This window comes from Ursus americanus, chromosome 21 (genome assembly GCF_024610735.1).
Source record: "Ursus americanus isolate L20-20 chromosome 21, mUrsAme1.1.p, whole genome shotgun sequence".
Lineage (NCBI taxonomy): Eukaryota > Metazoa > Chordata > Mammalia > Carnivora > Ursidae > Ursus > Ursus americanus.
This window is the reverse complement of record NC_142147.1, coordinates 57,082,601-57,105,997: the sequence shown is the minus strand read 5'-3', so window position 1 is coordinate 57,105,997 and position 23,397 is coordinate 57,082,601. Positions and strand designations below refer to the sequence as shown.

The following is a 23,397-nucleotide window of genomic DNA, read 5'->3' as shown; positions in this document are numbered from 1 at the left end:
GGATAGGCTGGTGATGGGTAGTAAGGAGGGCACGAATTGCATGGTGCACTGGGTGTTACAGGCACACAATGAATCATGGAACTTTACATCAAAAACTAGGGATGTACTGTATGGTGACTAATATAACATAATAAAAAATTATTAAAAAAATAAATAAACACATGAGGACAAAAAAAGAGTGGGACGCCTAATGGACTGATCCACCCAGGTGCCCCTCCCTGCTTTTCTATGCAAGAGGCTATTTTGCATATTAATTGACCAATTTCTTTGTAGATCCTACATAGGGATCCCTTGTCACTCATCTGTATTGCAGCAATATTTTTCCAGTCTGTGACTTAAATTTTTTGTGGTAATCAGATTTTCTTTTGCTGATTAGATTTTTACATTTTAAAGCAGCCAAGTTTTGAATTCTTCTCCTGTACTCTTATAGTTTTCTACACCACCAAGGCCATGAAAATATACTTTTATTTTGTTTCCTGAAATTTCAGAGATTTGCTCTTGACCTTCATGTTTCTCGTTCATGGGCAATTGATTTACACCATGTGCTGTGATGTATGGCTTCAATTTCTTTTTATTTTTCTACACAAATAACTAATCACCCAAAAACTATTTGTTGGATGACTCGTCTTCTTCCTGCTAATCTTCAATACAAGTTATGTCATAAGCAAGTTTGTATACATGCGTGGGTGTGTTTCTGGGCTTTATCCCATCCTGTTACTCTGCGTCTGAGACTGAATTTTTTCACTGGGATGTTTCACTCAGACTAGAACACTGTGGACATTTAGAATACGGATGGAGCCCCAGGGAAGTGGATTTTGCTCAATGCTTGGTGGAAAGAAAATGAATTTCTTCCCCTCTCCCCTCTCCATTCTTCAGCCACACTGGCTCTTACTGTCCTTGAGGATGCTGAGCCCCTTCCTGACTTAAGGTTTCTACACTTGCTTTTCCCTGTTCTGCCCCAAATGCTTTTCCATCGGCTCAATATTCAGCTCAGTCCTCCACGCACTGCAAGGATCCTGTCTTGCTTTCTCCTTCGCATTTACCCATTAAGATTTATTTCCATATTCATCCTTTTGTTTGCTTCATCTATTCCTCAGTACCAAGAATATGAATTTTTAAAGTTCACAATCATTGGTTTTGTTCACTGTTTGATTTCAGGCACCTCGTGCGTAGTACATACTCAATAAATAGTTGCTATTTCATTTACATGATAAATGATAAGTCAGAAATAATTACAAATAGCATATTCTCTGCGTGCCAGTCACCTAAAAATCACCCCGAATGCCCAGAGTTAATGGCAGAGGCAAAGGACCCCTACTTCTATAACTCTGTCCTTTTGGACCAGTTACTCAGTACCTATGAGCCTCAGTACAGTTGTGTAGGAATGGGTAAAACCATGCTGTTTTTGTAGGGTCGTGAGCATTAATCATCTCCATGTGTTTAAAAAGTGCAGCACAATATAGGGGCATATAAGTGATGTTAACACATGTATTTTCTTTCCTTAAAAAAAGAACGTGCTCTTTCTGGAAGGGGTCATTTTTAGAACTACTCATGGAGTAAATTACTCATTGGTCTTTCTCAGAAAAACCATTATTGGTGGTACTTTTCTCTAATAAGCAAAGGCAAATTTCCTCCAGAAATTCCACGAGTTAAAAGAGATGTACATCTCAGAAGAAAGGACATGTGATTCTTCGTTTATTTAGAATAGTGCACACAACCATTTAGATCCTGGGAAACTTTTCAAGAAGGAAGGAAGGAAGGAACAGGAATGAAGGAAGAAGGGAAGAAAGAAGGAAGGGAAGAAAGGAGGGAAGGAGGGAAGGAAGAAATCCAACCTAGAGAAGACCACTTAAAGTCATCAAAAGAAAAGAAAGAACGATCATAGCTCTCACCTCCACTTTACAGACAAGAGAACTGAGGCTCATAAAGGTAGTCTTGCCGAAGATCACAGATTTGCCAAGTACAGGCGGAAGTTTTTCGATTCCAGTTTTGCGAGTTTCCAGCTCACCGGTCCCCCGCCAACAGTCAGCCTACAGCACGTCCAGCGGCTCTCGGGGCCCCTGATGCTCTTCCTCTTCTACCATTTCACTTCCGCCTGGATCATGGTCTCCACTAACCTATTTCTTTCTTCACTTAGATGGAGAGGTCTCTGGAGTCGGGCAACATGTCCAGAGTCCAGGAGTTTGTCTTGCTGGGCTTGTCCGCCAGGCTGGGCACGAGGGGCGTCCTGTTTGCCGTCTTCCTGACCCTCTACCTGCTGACGCTCCTGGAGAACACGCTCATCGTCTGTCTCATCTGCAGCCACAGCGAGCTCCGCAAGCCCATGTACTTCTTCCTGGGCAACCTGAGCTGCCTGGAGATGTGCTATGTGTCAGTGACCATGCCCAGCCTGCTCGTGGGGCTGAGGTCCAGCCCCTGCCATGTGTCTTTCACTGCCTGCATAATTCAGCTGTTTTTATTCATCGCTCTAATTAGTACCAAGTGCACCCTCCTGGCCTCCATGGCCTATGACCGCTACGTGGCCATCTGCCGCCCACTCCACTACCCACTGCTCATGAGGCCCAAGGTCTGCCTGGGCTTGGCCATGACTTCATGGCTTGGGGGGCTGCTGGTGTCGGTGGTCAAGACATCTTGCATCGCCAGCCTGTCCTACTGCGGCCCCAACGTCCTCAACCACTTCTTCTGTGATGTCTCCCCTCTGCTCAACCTGTCGTGCACTCACGTGGCCCTGACCGAGCTGGTGGACTTCATCTCCGCCGTCGTCATCTTCTGTGGGTCATTACTGGTTGCGCTGGCCTCCTACGTGGCCATTGGCAGGACTGTGCTCCGCATGCCATCAGCTGCCACCCGCCGCAAAGCCCTCTCCACCTGCGCCTCCCACCTGCTGGTGGTGGGCACCTTCTACGCGGTGGTCCTCTTCATGTACTCCCGCCCCAGCCGCATCAACTCCACGGACCTCAGCAAAGTGCTGTCAGTCGTCTACACGGTGGTCACGCCCATGTGCAGCCCTGTCATCTACTGCCTGCGGAACAGGGAGGTCCACACGGCGCTGCAAAAAACTCTCCACTCGCGCTGGGTCTCTGCAGTGACAACCGACCTTGCCCACTCCTGATTTTAAGAGAACAAATGATGGTCACAGAGGGGGGGGGGGCGGGTTAAGCAGGTGATGGGGAGGAAGGAGGGCACTTGTCGTGATGAGCACCCGGTGAGGCATGGAAGTGTTGAAACAGTCTATTGCACACCTGAAACTAATATTACACTGTATGTTAACTGTACCAGAATTTGAATAAATCTTAAAAAAATAAATTCTCACAGCCAAACACACACACACAAGCTCAAGGGCAAAGAGAAACCTGGAGGAAAATATTTGCAACATAATGTATAAAGATGTTCTTAAATGAGAAGAATAAGAATACTCCAAGAGAAAAACAAAAGAAAAATGGGCATGAACAGGAAAGTTATTGAAAGAAACAATGTGACTGATGGTCTACAAAAAAAAAAAGTGCAACCTTTCTAGCAACCCAAGATATGTAAGTTTAATGCGAAGATAGCAATTTACTCCATGCCTCCTGAAAAATATTATGAAAAATACTGTCATTCAAAACGTATGTACAAGAATATGTTTATTGCAAAATTGTGAGATTCGGAATAAACGTTATTTTACTGGAAATTATCGGAAATAATTCAAATGCCCACCAACGGGATGTTATTTAAGTATATTACGTTGTATCCCTACTATGAAATAACATGCATCCATTGAAGAGATTAAACTAGACCACTGATATCTACTAGATACTGTGGTGGGGAGGTGGTCTGTTGCTGAGTTCAAGATGAAAAAGTACTCAGCCATCAGAAAGAACGATTACCCAACATTTGCAGCAACATGGATGGAACTGGAGGGGATTATGCTAAGTGAAATAAGTCAAGCAGAGAAAGACTATTATCATATGGTTTCACTCATTTATGGAACATAAGGAATATCAGGGAGATCGGTAGGAGAAGGAAGGGAAGAATGAAGGGGGGGGTAAACAGAAGGGGGAATGAACCATGAGAGACTATGGACTCTGAGAAACAAACTGAGGGCTTCAGAGGGGAGGGGGGTGGGGGAATGGGATAGACCGGTGATGGGTAGTAAGGAGGGCACGTATTGCATGGTGCACTGGGTGTTATACGCAACTAATGAATCATCGAACTTTGCATCAGAAACCAGGGATGTGCTGTATGGTGACTAACATAACATAATAAAATTTTTTTAAAAAAAGAAAGAAAAAGCAGTATGTGAATATGTCAACATGTTGTGAAACAGTAATGATAAAGCCACTAATTGCAATAGTTATTCATGTTAGCACATACCTAGAAGGAATCCGAAAGGGTACATACCAAACAGTTTTTAGGCGTGTGACCCCAGGAAACCCATATTTTCCATTTTATATATTTGAATATTTAGCAATAACCTTTTATGGCCTTTATAATTGAATAAATAAACGTATTATAGGAGAAAATAGAAATTCAAAGAAGGACCTTCTATGGATGACTTACTCATCACACTGGTGCATCTTAAATTTATTTTAAATTTATTTTTACTTTTCCCCGCTTTATTGAGATCTAATTGGCATAGAGCATTGTGTAGATTTAAGGTGTACAATGTGTTGATTTTAACCATTTATATATCATGCATACTTTAAATTCTTAGTTTAAGTAATAAAAATTCATGTTGACAATATCTCAAGGGAAATGAGCATGTTCTGGTGTTCTTTGTGACCGTATAGACCTGGTGCGTTTAATTTTTTTTATTATTTTTTTCTTTTTAAAGATTTTATTTATTTATTTGACAGAGAGAGAGAGACAGCCAGCGAGAGAGGGAACATAAGCAGGGGGAGTGGGAGAGGAAGAAGCAGGCTCCCCCGCTGAGCAGGGAGCCCTATGTGGGGTTCGATCCCGGAACGCTGGGATCACGCCCCGAGCCAAAGGCAGATGCTTAACGACTGCACCACCAGGCGCCCCACACCCATTGCCATTTTATCTTTGTGCTGTAGCTACTGAGATAGTTGTTAATGTTCTTCGTCAGTGATTCCAGCCCTCTACCTGCGAGGGACATGTAGGATTGCACTTTCTGGGCTCTTGGTGGGTGGGTAGAGTCATGTGGGTGGGCAAAGTCATGTGAATGTTTCTGGCCACCAACCAGTTATGTCACTTTTAGGCCAAAGCACTGAATTCCTGGTGTGAGACCTCCCGATCTCTTTCTTCTGTCTTGCATGGTGACTGACAAGGTTCAAAAAGGGGGGTGCTTCTCCCACCTGAGTTCCTGACCATGGTTGGCGGAATCCTCCCCACCTGCCAACCTTCAGTGGACATGGAACAGGAGCAGTTCGTAAACATTTATTAAATTAAGTCACTAAGATTTCAGGGTTATTGTTGTCATAGAATTAACCAGTCTTTCCAGTAAAATACAAAACTATTCAGACATGTGGACAAAGGTAGCTAATTGATGTGTTTATTTTAACATTTCTTGCAATAACCATAAACTAAAAATTACCTATATTTATCCATAGGTAAATGGCTGAATCTGCTATGAGTACTATGCCTTCACAAACCTTTATTTCTTCTTCTTCTTTTTTAATAATAATTTTTATTATGTTAGTCACCATACAGTATATCCTTAGTTTTTGATGTAATGTTCCATGATTCATTGTTTGAATATAACACCCAGTGCACCATGCAATACGTGCCTTCCTTAATACCCATCACCAGCCTATCCCAATCCCCCACCTCGCTCCCCTCTGAAGCCCTCAGTTTGTTTCTCAGAGTCCACAGTGTCTCATGGTTCATTCCCCCTTCTGTTTACCCCCCTTCATTCTTCCCTTCCTTCTCCTACCGATCTTCCTGCTATTCCTTATGTTCCATAAATGAGCGAAACTGTATGATAATTGTCTTTCTCTGCTTGACTTATTTCACTTAGCATAATCTCCTCCAGTCCCGTCCATGTTGCTGCATATGTTGGGTAATCATTCTTTCTGATAGCTGAGTAATATTCTATGGTATATATGGACCACATCTTCTTAATCCAGTCATCTGTTGAAGGGCATCTTGGCTCCTTCCACGATTTAGCTATTGTGGATAATGCTGCTATGAACATTGGGGTGCATATGGCCCTTCTCCTCACTATGTCTGTATCTTTGGGGTAAATACCCAGTAGTGCAATTGCTGGGTCATAGGGTAGCTCTATTTTTAACTTTTTGAGGAACCTCCACACTGTTTTCCAAAGTGGCTTTACCAACTTGCATTCCCACTAACAGTGTAAGAGGGATCCTCTTTGTCCACATCCTCTCCAACATTTGTTGTTTCTTGCCTTGTCCATTTTTGCCATTCTAACTGGCGTAAGGTGGTATCTCAATGTGGTTTTGATTTGAATTTCCCTGATGGCTACTGATTTTGAACATTTTTTCATGTGTCTGTTAGCCATTCATATGGAAAAGTGTCTCTTCATATCTTCTGCTCACTTTTTGATCTGATTATTTGTTTCTCATGTGTTGATTTTGAGGAGTTCTTTGTAGATCTTGGATACCAGTCTTTTATCTGTAGTGTCATTTGCAAATATCTTCTCCCATTCCATGGGCTGCCTCTTAGTTTTTTTGACTGCTTGCTTGACTGTGCCAAAGCTTTTTATCTTGATGAATTCCCACAAGTTCATTTTTTCACCAGAAAAGGCCCCAAATCGCCAAGGAATTGTTGAAAAGGAAAAACAAAGCTGGGGGCATCACGTTGCCGGATTTCAAGCTATACTACAAAGCTGTGATCACCAAGACAGCATGGTACTGGCACAAAAACAGACACATAGACCAATGGAACAGAATAGAGAACCCAGAAATGGACCCTCGGCTCTTTGGGCAACTAATCTTTCACAAAGCAGGAAAAAACATCCAGTGGAAAAAAGACAGTCTTTCCTAATAAATGGTGCTGGGAAAATTGGACAGCTCCATGCAAAAGAATGAAACTTGACCACTCTCTCACACCATACACAAAGATAAACTCCAAATGGATGAAAGACCTCGATGTGAGACAGGAATCCATCAAAATCCTAGAGGAGAACATAGGCTGTAACCTCTTTGATATTGGCCACAGCAGCTTTTTTCATGACACATCTCCAAAGGCAAGAGAAACAAAAGAAAAAATGAACTTGTAGTTCATTTAAATTTCTTTATTTTTAAATAAATAAATAAATAAATAAATAAATAAATAAATATATGTATATATATAAATTTGTCGCATTTTCAGCCTTACAGCCACACTGTGAGGGAGATACGTGTGACAAAGAGTCTTATCATCTACCAACATCACTCCTTCTGCCTTTAGTAATAGATCTGCCAGTTTATTTTTTAAATTTCTTTATTATGTTCTGTCAGCCACTGTATAGTACATCATTAGTTTTTGATGTAGTGTTCAGTGATTCATCAGTTAAGTATAACACCCAGTGCTCATCACAGCACGTGCCCCCCTCAATACCCATCTCCCTGTTATGCTGTCCCCCCATCCCCCTAAAGCACTAACTGGGGGTGCCTGGGTGGCTCAGTTGGTTAAGCGGCTGACTCTTGGTTTTGGATCAGGTCACGATCTCAGGGTCCTGGGATCAAGCCCCATATGGGGCTCTGCACTCAGCGGGGGCTCTGCTTGTGGATTCTCTCTCTCCCTCTCCCTCTTCTCCTTCCCTGCTCATGCTCTCTCTCTAAAATAAATAAATCTTTAAAAAATATATTTAAAAAACAAGAAGCACTAACTGTTCCCGCTGCCTTCATGCTGTTTGGCTTGAGAAGAGCAAATCCTAGTTCTGGGTTAAGGAACAAGTGGAACAGACCTAAACCTGACCCGCAGCCTGAAGCAGAACACCGCCAGTAAACCAGAGATCCACAAACCAGGAAAAAATAATGTGTGCTATTGAAGTCACTGAAAAAAATATTTTTTTTTGTTTGCTTGTTACATAGCAGTATTGTAGCAGTAGCTGATTGATACAACATCATATTGGTTAGGTGATGGGTTCAGCCGAAAAATAGTTGCTTAAACAGGATAGAACTAATTTCTCATCAGTGTCACAGCATGGATTTGGGGGTGATAAGACAGTCCAAAATGTCAAAGAACCTGAGTCCCCCTATCTTGTTCCACCATTCTCAGCATGAAGTCAGGGTCCAGTTCCAGCCATCATGTCTGTATTCCAAGCAGAAGGGGAGAGAAAAGGAAGTACAGGAAAGTGTCTTTCCCCTAAAAAGCATAACCTAAAACTTTGTCCAGCACATATTCATATGACCGCACATAGGGACGAGAGAAGGGCTGGGAAACCTGGTTTTCTGGGTGGCTATGTTTCCAGCTGCGATCTGGCAGATCTATTACTAAAGGCAGAAGGAGTGATGTTGGTAGATGATAAGACTCTTTGTCACACGTATCTCCCTCACAGTGTGGCTGTAAGGCTGAAAATGCGACAAATTTATATATAGGGCTTTGCATAGGGTCAGGAATTCGGCAAATACCCTGTAGGCAGCAGGTATAATAAAAGTCATGAATCTTTGGAAGTATGGAGGTGGTGAAGACTTCACTTCTCTTCAGTGAATTGTTCACTTATTTATTCCACCAAATTCACTGAGCAGCTAGCATGTACCAGGCATTGTTCTGAACAACTGGCATCGCTGAACAGGAGTGATGGGGTCCATGCTTTTGCAGTGCTCCTGTTGTGGTCTGTGTATTCTCACTTGTGTGAAGTGAGAGCCACAGAAGAATGGAAAGAGGAGCGAGGCATTTGTGCCTCAGTATCAGGACGATTAGGGGACACTCCATAACAAAGGCGCCAGATGTGACAGACCTGAAATGTCTACGTGATTTTGAGTCTAGGGTGGCTGAAACCGGGACAGAATGGGACCTTGAAGTCCTAGTTAAGGAGGTTCAGCTCTGTCTTGTGGACACAAAAGACAGAGATTCAAGTGATTTTTTTAATTGAAAAATATGTTTTTATTACAAAAGCAATGCACGCTTGCCACAATAAAAAATTGACAAAGTACAACAAAATGAAAATGAAAGGAAAGCCCTCCCAAGATCTTCCACGTAACGGCAATCACCATAAACATTTTTATAGAATTGACTTTCAAAGTCTTTCCTATATCCATGTGTACACACACTGCATTGAAACATTAAACTGTAGTTATGTTGTGCATGTCATTTCGTAACCCGAGCTTCCCACATCACAGTGTATAACTGACATCTGTCATGGCAGTAAATGTACTTACAGGACTTGTTTTTCTTTTTCTTTTTCTTTTTTTTTTTTTTAAAGATTTTATTTATTTACTTGACAGAGATAGAGACAGCCAGCGAGAGAGGGAACACAAGCAGGGGGAGTGTGAGAGGAAGAAGCAGGCTCATAGCAGAGGAGCCTGACGTGGGGCTCGATCCCACAACGCCGGGATCACGCCCTGAGCCGAAGGCAGACGCTTAACCGCTGTGCCACCCAGGCGCCCCTTTTTTTTTTTTTTAAAGATTTTATTTATTTTGGGACTTGTTTTTCATGACACCTTAGGATCCCATTGTGTGGCCATGCTGCAAATTATTTTGACTACGCCTGCATTGCCAAATATAATTTCCTCCCAATAGTTATCAGTTAAAAGCACAAGGGGCACCTGGGTAGCTCAGTCAGTTGAACATCTGACTCTTGATTTCAGCTCAGGTCTTGAATTCAGGATTGTGAGTTCAAGCCCCGCATTGGGTGTAGACCGTACTTTAAAAAAAAAAAATATATATATATATATATATATACTTAAAAAATTTAAAGATTTACTTAAAACTTTACTCCAAAATTTTACCGTTTCATATATAAATATGTCAGCCCTCCATGTCAGTATAAAGAGAGAATTAATTCTTTTTTTAAAAAAATAGCTTCGTAAGATTTCACAATATGGAGTCACCATAACATTCAGCCGTTATCTTATTGATGAATATTCACATTCTTTCCAGTTTGGGTCACTTAAAACAAGGCTACAATAAACATCCTTATATACATATTTTTATAGACCTTTGATTTACCTATGAGGTATTCATAAAAGTGTAGATGTTGAGTCAAAGTGTAGGCACAATTAAAGTTTTAATTGATGATACCATGTTGTTCTTCAAGAAGGTTCTAACAATTTGTGTCACCAGCAGTAATATACGACAGAGGGTGCCCACTTCCCCAAGGAGCTCTAGGTGTGAACAATCATGTGAATTTTTCCTGATTGGATATAGTGATGGCATAGTTTATTGTATTAGCATTTTTGCTGAATACCAAGGATGTGTTTGGAGTCATTCATTTGCCTTACCTCATCTACAAATTGCCATTTACAACTGCCCTCCCTACCCTGACGGCCTTGTATTTTAAAAGTAAGGTATTGAATGCTTGGGAAAATAGCAGTGATGGTTCTTTTTTTAAAAAAATTTGTATAATAATTTTTTATTATGTTATGTTAGTCACCATACAGTACATCCCAAGTTTTTGATGTAAAGTTCCATGATTCATTAGTTGTGTATAACACCCAGTGCACCATGCAATACATGCCCTCCTTAATACCCAAGTGATGGTTCTTTAAAAAGTTAAACATAGAGTTACCATTTGACTCAGCAGATCCACTCCTAGGCATATAGCCAAGAAAAATAAAAACATATCCACACAAAAAGTTGTACACAAATGTTTACAGCAGCATTATTCTTAATAACCAAAAAGTGAAAACAACCTAGATATCCATCAATTGATGAATGGGTAAATAATAAATGGCGTATCCATACAATGGAATATTATTCGGCCATTAAAAGGAATGAAGTACCGATGTACCTACATCATGTATACGCCTCAAAAATATTACTCTAAGTGAAGAAAACCACACAAAAGGCCACATATTATATTGTTTCATTTATACAAAATGTCCCACACAGGCAAATCCATACAGAAAAAGATTTGCAGTTTCTTAAGGCTGGCGTGCTGGGTTTGGGGAGTGACTTCTAACGTGCATGGGGTTTTCTTGGTAGTGATGAAAACATTCTGGAATTAGATGGTGGTGATGGGTGCACAGCTTTGTGAATATACTAAAACCCACTGAATTGCACATTTTGAAGTGCGAAGTGTATGGCATGTGAAATATATGTCAATAAAAATGAAACGTATTGATAACCTGAGATCTCCCCATGCCCTGGTCAGCAGGTCAGCCTCGGGACCAGTATAGGGTTCTACGGAATGCTGCCTGGACCTCCCTGTTCCGCAGGCAGTAGATGACGGGGTTGCACATGGGTGTGACCACCGTGTAGATGACTGACAGCACCTTGTTGAGGTCCATGGCTTCTATGCGGCTGGGACGGGCATAGATGAAGAGAGTGGCCATGTAGAAGATGCCCACCACCACCAGGTGTGATGCACAGGTGGAAAAGGCCTTGTGACGGGCAGCGGCTGATGACATGCGGAACACAGCCCTCCCAATGGCCACATAGGAGGCTATGGCCACAAGGAGGGAACCCCAGAGGATGACAATGGCAGAGATGAAGTCCACCATCTCGGTCAGGGCCACGTGAGTGCAGGACAGGTTGAGCAGAGGGGAGACATCACAGAAGAAGTGGTTGAGGACGTTGGGGCCGCAGTAGGACAGGCTGGCGATGCAAGATGTCTTGACCACCGAGACCAGCAGCCCCCCAAGCCATGAAGTCATGGCCAAGCCCAGGCAGACCTGGGGCCTCATGAGCAGTGGGTAGTGGAGTGGGCAGCAGATGGCCACGTAGCGGTCATAGGCCATGGAGGCCAGGAGGGTGCACTCCGTGCAGATGAGGGAGATGAAGAAGAAGAGCTGGGTCATGCAGGCTGTGAAGGGCACGTGGAAGGGTCCAGTCCACAGCCCCACGAGCAGGCTGGGCATGGTCACTGACACGTAGCACATCTCCAGGCAGCTCAGGTTGCCCAGGAAGAAGTACATGGGCTTGCGGAGCTCGCTGTGGCTGCAGATGAGACAGACGATGAGCGTGTTCTCCAGGAGCGTCAGCAGGTAGAGGGTCAGGAAGACGGCAAACAGGACGCCCCTCGTGCCCAGCCTGGCGGACAAGCCCAGCAAGACAAACTCCTGGACTCTGGACATGTTGCCCGACTCCAGAGACCTCTCCATCTAAGTGAAGAAAGAAATAGGTTAGTGGAGACCATGATCCAGGCGGGAGTAAAATGGTAGAAGAGGAAGAGCATCAGGGGCCCCGAGAGCCGCTGGACGTGCTGTAGGCTGACTGTTGGCGGGGGACCGGTGAGCTGGAAACTCGCAAAACTGGAATCGAAAAACTTCCACCTGTACTTGGCAAATCTGTGATCTTCGGCAAGACTACCTTTATGAGCCTCAGTTCTCTTGTCTGTAAAATGGAGGTGAGAGCTATGATCGTTCTTTCTTTTCTTTTGATGACTTTAAATGGTCTTCTCTAGGTTGGATTTCTTTCTTTCAAACCCCACGTTGGGTATAGCGATCACTTTAATAAATAAATAAGCTTTAAAAATTTTTTTATATTTTATTACATTATGTTAGTCACCATACAGTACATCTCCAGTTTTTGATATAAAGTTCCATGATTCATTAGTTGCGTATAACACCCAGTGCACCATGCAATACGTGCCCTCCTTACTACCCATCACCAGCTTTAAAAAATTTTTAAAAATAAAATGTAAAAATCTAATCATCAAGAGAAAATCTGATCACCAGAAAAAAGTTAAAAGTCACAAACTGGAAAAATATTCCTGCAATACATATGAGTAACAAGGGATCCCTACATAGGATCTACAAAGAAATTGGTCAATTAATATGCAAAATAATTTTTTCCATAGAAAATTCGGGAAAAGGCCTGCAAGTGTACCTCCCCAAAGAGTTTCATCACTCAAAGCATGGAAATATGCTAATCTCATTAGGAGCCAAGGAAATGGAAATTAAAACCAAAATTAGATAACACTTCCCATCCATGGAATTGACACAAATATACATGTCTGAATATTAAGTTTAATAATGAGAACTTTCATACACGGCTGCTGGGAGTCCGAATCGTATGCTCATTTCAGAAAATAATTTGGCATCATGTAGTAAGTTTTAAGGTGTGAGCATGTCCCAGAAATTGTATGTCTAACATATATCCAGGGTAAGTACTGTTCACAGCAGCACTGTTTTACCAGCAAAAAAGATTAAAAAAAAAAAAACACCAAAACCCTGTAAACATCCCAAGAGCCCAGCAGCGTTGATAAATAAATAGTGATCTCATTATATAATGGAATACTATTCTGTAAATAAATGAATGAATCAGACCCACCTTTGATGCTATGAATAAATCAATCTCAGAAACGTTATATTGAACAAAAAAAAGTTACATAAGTGTGCAGATTTAATTCCATTTACATAAAGGTCGACTGTGCAAAAATTTTTAAGAAATAGATTGTTTGGGGATGCAAAGTCACATGGCCAAAGAAGATAAGAAAATAATGAGCCCCAAATTCAAGAAGGATACTTCTTACCAGTGAGGAGTGGTCTAGGAAGGGCACACAGGGGCTTCAAAGATAAACAGTCATGTTCTTAAAATAGCTAATGAGTACGAGGGAGTCATTGCATCTTTATTTTATTTTATTATTCTACCTTTTATGTAAATTCCGATATAGTCAATGTGCAGCATTATAGTAGCTTCAGGTGTACAATGTAGTGATTTATGGAAGCAGCCCAAGTGTCCATCGGCCGATGAATGGATAAGGAAGATGGGACCAAGAGTTGCCCCCTCCACTGACCGCGCCAGGCCGGCCACGCCACGTGATCTTACTGCTAGTACTGACCTGATGCATCTCCTTTAGGAGCCTCAGTTTAAAACACACTGTCATTCAGGTTAAGAGAAGGGCTTTGGGATCAGACGGAGACTGGTTCCGGCCCGGGCTCCGTCCCTGCCCTAGACCAGGACTCTGACTTCCTGACCCCCGTGTCTCCATCTGCAGCAGGGACCCTGTCACACTGTCATGGGGATTAAATCTCAGGTAGTCTCCATGGCCCGGGAGTGCTGGCACCCCACAGGTGACTTGCAGGAGGGGAGCTTTTCTGGTCTTCTCTTTTTTTCTTTCCCAAATCAAGTGAACTTGTTTTCTTACCTCTTGGCTAACGTGAACAGGTCCTGCTTTTCTTTTCTAAAGGAGACTCTGGGGGCCAAAACTTGTCCGCTTCCGCCCCTGGACATGAGTGAAGACGCCAGGAACTTGAAGAGGTGGCCAGTCAGTTCAAGGACGTCAGAGAGGTTTGGAAGAAGCTGTCTTTGTCCTGAGCAGTGGTTTCACCCGCCTCTCTCCATTTCTGCACCCTGTGTTCTCTGAGCTGCCAAGAGAACTCTGTCCTTACAGCCAGCCGCAAGCAGAAGGGCCAGTTTAAATCCAAGAGATGGACCTTAGGGGGCTGTCCTAATCTCTGTGGATTTAGAGGGAAGACGGAAGTGAAAACTTCTCATGAATTGTACTAGGGCTTGGGAAGGTGGCTCGATGCCAAGGTTGCTTCCAAGTCCATTCTCCCACAGTTTAGAGCCCATAATAGATGTGAGGATGTGTGTGGGACACTGGCATTGCCACGCTGAATGAGACATAATTCCTGCTCTCGAGTTGCTCCCAGGAGCCTGAGGGATAATGACCCTGAACAGACATTTACACATACGATAGTGAGAGATGAGCAAACTGAGGGTGTTCAGAGACAGGGAACCTGGAGGTTTGGGGATACACTGCAGGGGGGAGGTCGGAGCTCAGTCTCAGAAGTATTACGAGATCACCTCTGCCTGAAGCAAGACAAAAAACGGATAGCTAGAGCATTCTAACAGCTCATACAGAAAGTTGAAATACCCTTTCCTCACTGCTGGAGATTTTAGCTGCCAGAGTTGGCATTTAATATTAAGCATTCTATGCACGAAACACACTTTTCTCTCTAGGCTACGGATTGCCCACTAAATAGATCTCTCCATTCCCAGAACGCCCAATGCAAATCTGGAGGGAGAACTCTCAAATTCCATTTTCTCCTTTTTCTGTTCTTCTTTTGTGTGATCAAATGACATAAACAGATTTAAAAGTAATGTGTTATATGCAACTAATGAATCATCGAACTTTACATCAAAAACCAGGGATGTACTGTGTGGTGACTGACATAATATAATAAAAAATATTAAAAACTAAAATAAAATAAAAGTAATGTGCCCATAACTACAACATAGCATTCTTTCAGAAACAGTAAAACCTTGGTCTATAATATGCTGCAGTGAATAAACAACACAAAATATTTTTGAGCTAATGTGTGACCCACATTCTCTCCAGTGTGTCCTCTGCTCCATCCCTCTTTTAAGGGAACAAAGATTAAAATACTTTAACGCACTCGTACATGTACTTGCATAGCTTTATCCTAGACACACAAACACAACACAATGCGTTTTGCACATCTGTGCCCATGTCGGTCCTTCTGTCCAGACAGCCCTTTTCCTTCCCCTCCGAATGAAATCTCACTCATCTCTCAAGCTCATGCTCACCTCCTTAGAGAAGCTCTCACCCACGTTTCCTTTCCAGACACCAGGAATGAACCGTTTCCTCCCTCCTGAGGGGGAAGTGTGCGAGATAAACACGGCTTGATCCCCAGCAGGTATCCAGGAATTTGATTGAACGCCTGGGCTCCAACCCCACTTGGAGAAATGTCCTGGGAATCTGGAGCATGAGGATCTGAATTTGAATTCCTGCTCTATCATTCAAAGGCTGTGTGACTTGGACCTCCCTGAGTCTCCATGTCCCCATCTATAAAACGGTGACGATGATGGCCCCCTGGAAGAGTTCTCATGAAGATTAAGCTAATCAGTGCTCGTAAAGCACCTAGTATGATGCCTAGTACCTACTAGGAGCTCGTGAGTGGTAGCTATTGATTGCTATTACTGATACCTGTCTAATGAAGATCACATACACGTCTCAGAGATGATGTAAAAATTAAATTAATAGAGACATGTACAGATCCAGCACAGTCATGGACACACGGCAGCCAGTGAATGTTAATTCTTTCCCTTAAGTCTAACTCCTGCTTCGCTCCTGACACTAATAAAGCTCTTAGTACCTTTATTATAAGTCCTTATTTACTTTTTCCTGGCACCACTAAACTGTGACCTCATTCAGAGAAGGGACTCTGTCTCTTATTTCTGTATTCTTTGCAATGAAATGTTAGTTGATTTGCGGGGGGGGGGGGCTAATACCTGGACCCTGACCCTGACAACGTTTTTCTGAGAAGAAATCATTTTAACTTTGGAATAGTTGATCATGGACCATATAGGGATGTGTGGTCAGAGGGACATGGTGAAGGGAAGGAGAAAAGTCTGGAAAAGGAGTGGCCCATAATGGGCCCTGATGTATTTTCCAAGTCCTTTACTAATGGATATTTGTGGAGTTGTCCAGGTTTTGCTAGTGTGAACACTGCTTCCGTAGATATCCTGGCGTGCTTATGTTTGCCCACGTATAGAAATAGATCTATAAGCTACATGTAAAGAAGCAGAATTATTGGTCAATATACAATTAATCTTATACACATTACAAAATTACCATCTGAAAATACTGCATGGATTGACATTCCCATCAAGGACATCCACAAATATGTGTTTGTTACCCCTTTAATTGTACTTGTTCTCTTAAATTGTCTCCATTTTTTAGAACTCATGGGTGGGGGCACCTGGGGGTGGCGCAGTTGTTAAGCGTCTGCCTTCGGCTCAGGGCATGATCCTGGCGTTCTGGGATCGAGCCCCACATCAGGCTTCTCCACTGGGAGCCTGCTTCTTCCTATCCCATTCCCCCTGCTTGTGTTCCCTCTCTCGCTGGCTGTCTCTCTCTCTGTCAAATAAATAAATAAAATCTTAAAAAAAAAAAAGAACTCACGGATGAAGAATAACACTATTCTTTCTGTGTACATTTGTGTGTTTAGCAGTGACGTGGCCAAATCAGGAGCATGCCGCTAAACTACATCTCCCAGCATCCCTTGCACTTCGGTATGACCATGTGACTCATTCCTGGCCAATGCAGTGTGGGCAGCAGTGATGCATATAAATCCAGACCTGGCCCTTCAAACCCTGGGTGATGCCTCATTCTCATTTCCTCTCCCTCTCTCTGTCCCTGCCTGTCTACAGATAAAATTTTAAGTGGGGCACCCCAAGGCTCTGGAGGATAACAGGTACTATAAGGAAGGACTCTGGGTCCCCGGGCAGCTGCAGGAGGGCCAGCACCCCTTGGCAAGCCGCACTGAATTATGGTGCAGATGAGACATAAACCTCAGCATTGGGGGTGCTGAGATCTGGGGCGTCTATAACAGCAGCAGAGTGCACCGTGCTGCCCTTTCCGATCCTCTTAGGCTCACGTGTTGCTCCAGCCACAGACACAGGCTCTGATGAGCTCCACACAGGGTAACTGGAGAGCACGAAATCTCCAGTCTACGCCCAGTGTCTCTTTCAACAGGACCCGAAAGAAGAAGACCCACAGGAACACACTCAGCTCTCGTGGATCTGCAGCTCATAGGGCCAGGTGTATAAATACACGTGATCCAAGGCGAGAGAAGGAAAAGGTACAAAAACTGGGGAAAAGAAGGGAAATTATTATTATTTGCAGGTAACATGATTATTTGCACAGAAAAGCCTAAGGAATCTATGAACACATGATAGAGCCAAAACATGAGATTATGAAGATTGTGGGATACAGGACGAATGCACAGAAACCAGTTTTGTTTCTTTTTTTTTTTTTTTAAAGATTTATTTATTTATTTGACAGAGATAGAGACAGCCAGCGAGAGAGGGAACACAAGCAGGGGGAATGGGAGAGGAAGAAGCAGGCTCACAGCAGAGGAGCCTGATGTGGGGCTCGATCCCACAATGCCGGGATCACGCCCCGAGCCGAAGACAGACGTTCAACCGCTGTGCCACCCAGGCGCCCCACCAGTTTTGTTTCTAAATACTAGATGTGGTAGTTGGAAAATAAATTTACAGAACGATTAAGTATACAAAAGTATCGAAAACATTAAATACATGGGAATAAATTTAAGGAAAGATTCACACAAACTCTACAGTAAAAATCTGAAATATTGCTGACAGGACAGCTACAGGTTAAAAGTGCTAAATATGGGAGCAACCGAAGAGTCCATCCTGAGATGAATGGATACGGACGAGTGTGGTGTACACATGTACACACACACCCCCCCCCCAGACATACACGCTGGAATATCATGCAGACATTGAAGCAAGATGAGATCATGTCAACATAGGTGGACCCGGGGGGTGCGACGCTAAGTGAAATAAGTCAGTCTGAGAAAGACAAATACCATATGATTCCATCCCTGTGTGGAATCTAAAAAATAAAAAGGAATAAATAAACAAACAAAAAGCAGACTCAGACCTGCTAACACAGAGATCAAATTGATGGTTTCCAGAGGGGAGGCGTGGGGGATGGGCTAAATGGGTGAAGGGCAGTGGGAGGCACAGGCTTCCAGTGACTCCATGCGTACAGCTGGGGGATGAAGGGTACAGCACGGGGAATATGGTCAATGGTATTGGAATAGGTTGTATAGTGACAGGTGGCAGCCACACTCATGGTGAGCACAGCAGAATGTTTGACCTTGTGGAGTCACCATGTTGTACCTGAAACTAATGTGACACAGGTCAGCTACACTCAAAAAAATTTTTAAGTGCTACATAAATGGAAAGGTATACCGTATTTATGATTTGAAAGACTCAGTGTTGTCAAAAATGTCAATTCTCTCCCAAAATGATTTCTAGACTCAATCCAATTATAATTAAATCTAAGGAGACATTCTTTATAAAAATGCATAGCTGAATCTAAAATTTATATGGTAACGTAAAGAACCTAGAAGAGCCAAAACTACCTTAACAAAGAACATAGTGGGAGAACTTAAAATTCCTGACATTAATTCTTACAGTAACACTCCGGTAATCAAGACAACTTCCTATTGGTGAAACTATAAACAAATAGATTGATAGAGAATAAATAAGGAGCTTAGAGATAGAGCCACATTATCAGGAAAATATAAATCAAAACCACAGTGAGATACCACCTCACAGCAGTCAGAATGGCTCCAATTAACATGTCAGGAAATGACAGATGTTGGCGAGGATGTGGAGAAAGGGGAGCCCTCTTACACGGTTGGTGGGAATGCAAGCTGGTGCAGCCACTCTGGGAAACAGTATGGAGGTTCCTCAAAAAGTTGAAAATAGAGCTGCCCTACGACCCAGCAATTGCACTACTGGGTATTTACCCCAAAGATACTGATGTAGTGATCTGAAGGGGCACCTGCACCCCAATGTTCATAGCACCAATGTCCACAACAGCCAAACTGTGGAAATGCCCAGATGTCCATTGACAGATGAATGGATAAAGAAGATGTGGTGTCTATATACAATGGAATACTACTCAGCCATCAGAAAGAACGAAAGCTTGCCATTTGCAATGATGTGGATGGAACTAGAGGGTATAATGCTAAGCAAAATAAGTCAGGCAGACAAAGACAATTATCATATGAATTCACTCATATGTGGAATTTAAGAAGCAAAACAGATGAACATAGGAGAAGGGAAGGAAAATAAAATATGATCAAAATAGGGAGGCAAACCATAAGAGACTCTTAACTATACAGAACAAACTGAGGGTTGCTGGAGGGGAGGTGGGTGGGGGATGGCGTAAGTGGGGGATGGGCATTAAGGAGGGCAGGTGATGTAATAAGCACTGGGTGTTATAGGCAACTGATGAATCACTAAATTCGATTCCTGACACGAATACTGTATTACATGTTAACTAAATTGAATTTAAATAAAATATTTCAAAAAAAGAAAAAGAGCCACCTTTTTATGCTCCATCTGATTTTTAACAAAATTGCCAATGCAATTTAATGGGAGGGTCTTTCCAACAATCATTTTGGTAAAGCTGGATTATTATGGAAAAAATAAAGCTCAACTTCTACCACAGACAGACAGACAGACACACACACACACAGAGATGTTTTGAGTGGCATCATACACACCAATTAGAAAGCTAAAACTACGAACCTTCTAGGAGATGGTTTTATGTGATAGGGAAATGGCAAATTTTGTTAGAATGTAAAAAGTAATAACTGTAAATTTAAATATTGATAATCTAGACTTCACCAAAATTGAAAGCTTCTCTTTATTAAAACTATTTGGTCTCCTGGGTGTCTCAGTTGGTTTAGCATCTGCCTTCAACTCAGGTCGTGGTCCTGGGGTCCGGCATGGGGCTCAGTGTGGAGTCTGCTTCTCCCTCTCCCTCTGCCCCTCCCCACTGTTTGTGCTCTCTCTCTCTCTCAAATAAGTAAATGAAATCTTTTTTAAAAAGGCACTATTAAGAATGCATATAGGTTGGATGCCTGGGTGACTCAGTTGGGTAAGCATCCAACTCTTGACCGGCGCTTGAGTTATGGCCTCAGGTGGTGAGGTCGGGCTCCGCACTCAGCAGGGCGTCTGCTTGAGTCTCTGTCTCTCTCTCCCTCTGCCCCTCCCCCCGCTCACATGTGCATGCACTCTCTTGCAAATAAATAAATAAGTAAATAAATAACTAAATAGTAAAATCTTTTTAAAAGGAATACGGGTAGGTAGTAGCTAGTAGCAAAGGGATAGGGAAGGGATTGACGCGAAAGCCCTGTCTTAAATTTATTTAGCATATGTGTATCGGCCCTTATCACCATGTCAAAGATATAAATCTATTTCCTTTTATTTAGTAGCTCCAATGTTTATCTCAGAACAAATACAATTATTTAATCCATCCATTTTGGATGGGTATCAGGTTGTTTCTGATTTTTTTCATTACAAAGATGCTGTGAATATCTCTGTATCTTTTATCTATCTCTACTTGTGGGGACATACAGAAACACTTGGTAAGTGTTTGTCATTCTAGGAATCAAATGATGGGGTTGTTAAATTTGCATTTCTTGGTTTACTAATAAAGTGGACCATGCTGTCATGTGAGTTACCAGTCCCTTATCATTCATCTTTGATGACTTGCTTTCTCATAGACATTGGTCACTTTTCCCATGGGTAATTCAGATTTTGTTCTTGACTGAAACGAACTCATTGTTTATTAGATGGGAAACGTAGTCCTTCAGTTGTTCTTTTGCCTTTCGGTGTCATGGTTGGAATTTCGTAGCCATGGCAGATCTTCAATCAGGAGACAAGAGGTCCAATGATCCAAGACTGCAGTCAAGGCCAGTGGAGAGTTTTCCGAAGCGCCACATGGACCTCCCTGTTCCGCAGGCAGTAGATGACGGGGTTGCACATGGGTGTGACCACCGTGTAGACGACTGACAGCACCTTGTTGAGGTCCATGGATTTGATGCGGCTGGGACGGCAGTAGATGAAGAGGGCTGCTGAGTAGAAGATGCCCACCACAATCAGGTGGGAGGCGCAGGTGGAAAAGGCCTTGTGCCGGGCAGCGGCTGACGGCATGCGGAGCACGGCCACCCCGATGGCTGAGTAGGAGGCCAGCGCTACCAACAGTGTTCCACAGAAGATGACGATGGCAGAGATGAAGTCCACCAGCTCGGTCAGGGCCACATGGGTGCAGGACAGGTTGAGCAGAGGAGAGACATCACAGAAAAATTGGTTGAGGACGTTGGGGCCACAGTACGACAGGCTGGCGATGCAAGACGTCTTGACCACCGAGACCAGCAGTCCCCCAAGCCATGAGGACATGGCCAAGCCCAGGCAGACCTGGGGCCTCATGAGCAGTGGGTAGTGGAGTGGGCGGCAGATGGCCACGTAGCGGTCATAGGCCATGGAGGCCAGGAGGGTGCACTCCGTGCAGATGAGGGAGACGAAGAAGAAGAGCTGGGTCATGCAGGCTGTGAAGGGCACGTGGAAGGGTCCAGTCCACAGCCCCACGAGCAGGCTGGGCATGGTCACTGACACGTAGCACATCTCCAGGCAGCTCAGGTTGCCCAGGAAGAAGTACATGGGCTTGCGGAGCTCGCTGTGGCTGCAGATGAGACAGACGATGAGCGTGTTCTCCAGGAGCGTCAGCAGGTAGAGGGTCAGGAAGACGGCAAACAGGACACCCCTCATGCCCAGCCTGGCGGACAAGCCCAGCAAGACAAACTCCTGGACTCTGGTCATGTTGCCCGACTCCAGGGACCTCTCCATCTAAGAACAAATACATCTACAATATATTTTGCACACCCTTCTCTTTATATCTTGCCTTCCTGTAGATCCAGCCATTATATCACCTGAGTAAATGAAATAAACTCGTGTCTGCATTCTCTGCCTCCATTCTTGCTCCATTTCTGCACAGCTGCTGGTAGGGTCTTTCAAAATCATAGATCATATAAGGTTACTCCTCGGCTTAAAGCCCTTGACACATTCCCATTATCCTTAGAATAAACATCATGTGTCCTCTCATGGCTCTCAAGCCCGCAATTTTCTGATCCTTGCCAGTTACTTCAGCTTTAACTCATGTCATGGCTGCTTTTCTCACACCCACTGGGGCCCCATGGGGGCCCTTTTACCTCCTCAAATGCTCCGAGGTCCTTCCAGCCTTAAATAATCCCCATACAAAGTCCCTTCTTTCTGAAACAGCCTTCTCCCCATTCTTGCTTTTCCCATTTCTGGGAACCCTTGACATCCTTGGCAGGAGTTTCTTGTTGCCTTAGCCTTAGACAATCCCCGATCAAAATCCCCTATCCTGTGTCATTATTCTTAGCCCTGCAACCCATTCCTTCCTTCCACCGTGATTGTTACTCATTTTATTTATTTCAAACTACTTGCACAAACTGGTGGTTGTCAGAGGAGAGTGCGGGGTGGGGGGACGGGAGAAATAGGTGAAGGGAAGTAAGGAGAGCGCTTGTGGTGAGCACTGAGCAATGCATAGAAGTGTTGGACCAATTTATTGTATGCCTGACACAAATATAACCCTGGCTGTTAATACTACTGGGATTTGAATGAATGAATGAATGAATGAATGAATGAATGAATGAATGAATGAAATTACTTGCATGTTTGTTCAGTTATGCATTGTCTCTCCAACTGGATTGTGAGCCTCTTGAGAAAGAGACGGAGTCTGTCTCACTCAGAGCTCTCACCTCAGAACCTAGCAAAGGAGTGCACTGCCCAGTACACCACAGGTTCTCCACATGCTTATTCGAAGCACGGAGGACCAGACGTGGACTTTCAGGCATCACACTCCCCAGCAGGTGCTGAGAACCAGACGATGACCGGACCCCCAGCCCCAGGGACGATGAGTCCAGGGAGGCCTCGGAAGAAAACACTAGCCACAGGGGAATGGAACAGGCAGTGAGACCTTTTAAGTCCCCATCCTCAAATACACAAGAGGAAGTTAGCCATTTCTTT

The 23,397-nt window shown here is 43.5% G+C and overlaps 3 protein-coding genes across 3 annotated transcripts; 1 reads left to right on the top strand and 2 right to left on the bottom strand.

The window, feature by feature from the left end:
- The first annotated feature begins 2,137 nt into the window (after positions 1-2,137).
- On the top strand, positions 2,138-3,112 carry LOC123777392 (olfactory receptor 6Z7-like). Its single transcript, XM_045774050.2, has one exon. The coding sequence runs from the start codon at positions 2,138-2,140 to the stop codon at positions 3,110-3,112; it is 975 nt and encodes a 324-aa protein (XP_045630006.2).
- An 8,095-nt stretch (positions 3,113-11,207) lies between these two features.
- LOC123777415 (olfactory receptor 6Z7-like) lies at positions 11,208-12,152 on the bottom strand. The gene has a single exon (XM_045774080.2). It carries the CDS (start codon positions 12,150-12,152, stop codon positions 11,208-11,210), a length of 945 nt encoding a protein of 314 aa, XP_045630036.2.
- A 9,103-nt stretch (positions 12,153-21,255) lies between these two features.
- Positions 21,256-22,194, bottom strand: LOC123777425 (olfactory receptor 6Z7-like). The gene has a single exon (XM_045774087.2). The coding sequence runs from the start codon at positions 22,192-22,194 to the stop codon at positions 21,256-21,258; it is 939 nt and encodes a 312-aa protein (XP_045630043.2).
- Between the last annotated feature and the right edge of the window lie 1,203 nt (positions 22,195-23,397).